Here is a 2,929-nt window from a genome sequence, read left to right as displayed (position 1 = left end):
TATTCATGATTACTGTAATGTTTTTTTTTTTCCTTTTCTATTTTTTTTTGATATGCATATCTGTGTGAGTATTGTTTATTTTCAACTAATGAGGAAAATTAGGTCTGAAAAATTGCATTTTCTTAATCTAAGCATGCTGTGCATGGTACTGACTCGCTTTCCCAAGATACTTAGTTATCCAGTTTATGATGATGATAATAATGGACTACTTTATTTATTTTACCTTTTTTTTCATTCAGACAGACTGTTACCTAAGTTTGATGTGGTTGACAGAGATATATATAGCAGTATAAAGATGAGCTGTTTTCCTGATGTTAAGATACCAGTCTACATCCTGGTCATCTTGTTTGGACTGGGATCATGGGTGGCGGTCAATGGAATGTGGGTGGAGCTACCTATCTTAGTCGACCAATCAGCAGAAGGCTGGAACCTCCCATCATACATCACAATAATTACCCAAATTGCTAATATTGGACCTTTGCTTTACACACTTGTGAACAAAGCTGCACCAGAAAAATTCAATGAGAAACATGGAGTGTTCATCATCGTTGTCATGGGAATGACAGCTTGTTTACTATTGGTGTTTTTCTGGAAGGATACAAGTTACATAGGCGGAGTTAAACACAGCACAGGACTACTTTTTTCAACCTTTCTTCTTTCTTTAGTTGACTGCACATCATCTGTGGTGTTTTTACCATACATGTCAAAGTTCAAACTGCAATACATCTCCGCTCTGTACATAGGAGAAGGGTTAAGTGGCCTAGTACCTAGTCTACTTGCAATAGGTCAAGGTGTGGGGAAAACAATATGTGTAAATAAAACAGTCAACCTTACAACAAACGAAACAGAAATTGTTGCTGAATATTCTCCTCCACATTTTCCTGTTGAGGATTTTTTCTACTTCCTGTTCTCAATAATGGTTATTTGTGGGCTAGCTTTCTCACTCCTGCATTATCTACCATATTGTAAAAAGGAGCACGCTTCTGTCAATACAGATATTTCTAGTGAATGTAGGTTTATAAATGCTGACTCGGCGTCATACAGTTATAGTGAGTTCAGGAATGAGGAAAGTGAACTTCAGTGTGACGTCACAATTACAAACCAGTCAGTGGTTATAAGCAGACATAAATTTCTTCTTCTTTTGGTCCAAATCGGATTTATTAGTGCATTAACCAATGGCGTTTTACCATCTATATCATCATATGCAACAATACCCTACGGGAATGAGGCGTTCCACCTCTCTGTAACATTATCAAATATAGCCAATCCACTATCATGCCTTGTGGCATTTTTCTTGCCAGTTTTGTCAATGTGTGCTATAGGTGGGGTAACAATTACTGGTTTTTGTATTGGTATATATCTTCTGGTCATAGCTGCCAGCAGTCCAACACCACCAATGGCAGGAGAAGATATCGGTGCAGCTACCATAGTGAGTAGTAAACTATGATTTTCTGCCTGTCATTTTAATCAAAATTTAACATTATTGTTTACCCTGCTGGTGGCATTGAACTGAATCTGCCTATGCAACCTGTGAGTTCAGACCAATAACAGTCAGCTCATTGATCTGTGTCATCTGATCATGTTCTGCACTGGTCTAGTATTTAGTCTGTATTTTTTAATTTTCCCTAAAAATATTACATTGAAAGATGGACTATAGTAAGGGATAAATATTCAATCCATTTACTGAATGCATCTTAATGAATAGTGTTAGCTGTGATCCTTTGCAGGCTTGCGTTAATTTTTTTTGTTTTTTATATGAACCTGATAAAAATCAGATTTGCAAGAGTTGAAGAAGCAATGGTAGTGTAAAGTATATAAGCAACATGAACAATACAGCATTGTGAGAGATGGGAATATCATTAGGTCTTTAGAAAAATCTTTGTAGATATAAAAATGCACCAAACATTTTAAGAGATAATTCAAATTCATTCTCAACAAATCTTTTAAACAAATTTCAAGTCTTCATGTACATATATTTCTTATTAGGAGATCAATCCAAATCATAATAATCAAAACTTCATTATACATGTATATATTTTTGTTTTTTACAGGTGATAGCGTTTGTTTTATTTTGTGGTCTGATGTCATTTGCCAAGGTTAGCATCGCAACAGTGCTTCGGCTGAGAGGTAGATCGGCGCTTCTATGGTGTGGTATAGTTACCCAGGCCGGGTCAGCTCTTGGTGCAATACTGATGTTTATAATAGTGAACCAACTTGGATTATTCCATCAGAAAGCTGCTTGTTCTTAATGTCATAAAACAATGTGCTAACTAAAGACTCATTCTTAAACAATATAACTTATTTTCACCCTGTAGCAGTCTAAAAATTGATTGCACATGCAAATGACTAGTATATATGATAAATTCAATACAATTAAAACATGACATAACGACATGACAGCAGAATGAAGGGTTAAAGAAAATATGAAATGTGATAATTATAGCTCCAGGTACATTTAAAATGTACATCAGTTTGTTTAATTTTTGGAACAACAATTGTCAGTAGTGGATTTTTTTAAGAAAACTGTTACATTCCATTTCACTTGGTAATGCAAGCTTTAAAAGCAAAGCTGACAATCAATCCTTTACTTGATTTCTTTCATTATTTTTTGACATTGTCTGTTATTAATATTAAATGATAATTTAAATGCCAATTATGATTTTGTTTTGAATTTTCTGTCAGTGATTATGTTAAGTTTTATCACGCTAAACTATGCTAAGTATACTCTATAGATTTTCTGTCAGCTATTTCATAATGATATTTCATGCATATCAAGCTCAGCTGTGCTAAGCTCTGTTTCTGCAGTATTGAGTTTGAAGTGAATAAATCTATAATGGAAGGTTTGTAATACAATAAATAATAATGTTATACAATAATTATTAATATATATTTTTTAATAATAACATTCATGCTATGTCACAGATGTACA

The 2,929-nt window shown here is 33.9% G+C and overlaps 1 protein-coding gene across 1 annotated transcript; it reads left to right on the top strand.

Moving 5' to 3' along the window:
- The first annotated feature begins 210 nt into the window (after positions 1-210).
- On the top strand, positions 211-2,651 carry LOC132738325 (solute carrier family 52, riboflavin transporter, member 3-B-like). The gene is made up of 2 exons (XM_060725807.1): positions 211-1,429; positions 2,052-2,651. Exons 1-2 carry the CDS (start codon positions 296-298, stop codon positions 2,247-2,249), a joined length of 1,332 nt encoding a protein of 443 aa, XP_060581790.1. The 5' UTR covers positions 211-295; the 3' UTR covers positions 2,250-2,651.
- Positions 2,652-2,929: the final 278 nt, after the last annotated feature.

The sequence above is a fragment of the Ruditapes philippinarum genome, unplaced genomic scaffold (assembly GCF_026571515.1).
Source record: "Ruditapes philippinarum isolate M1 unplaced genomic scaffold, ASM2657151v2 ctg195_1_1_1_1, whole genome shotgun sequence".
NCBI lineage: Eukaryota > Metazoa > Mollusca > Bivalvia > Venerida > Veneridae > Ruditapes > Ruditapes philippinarum.
Note: the sequence above shows the minus strand (reverse complement) of the source record. Positions and strands in the feature narration are given on the sequence as shown.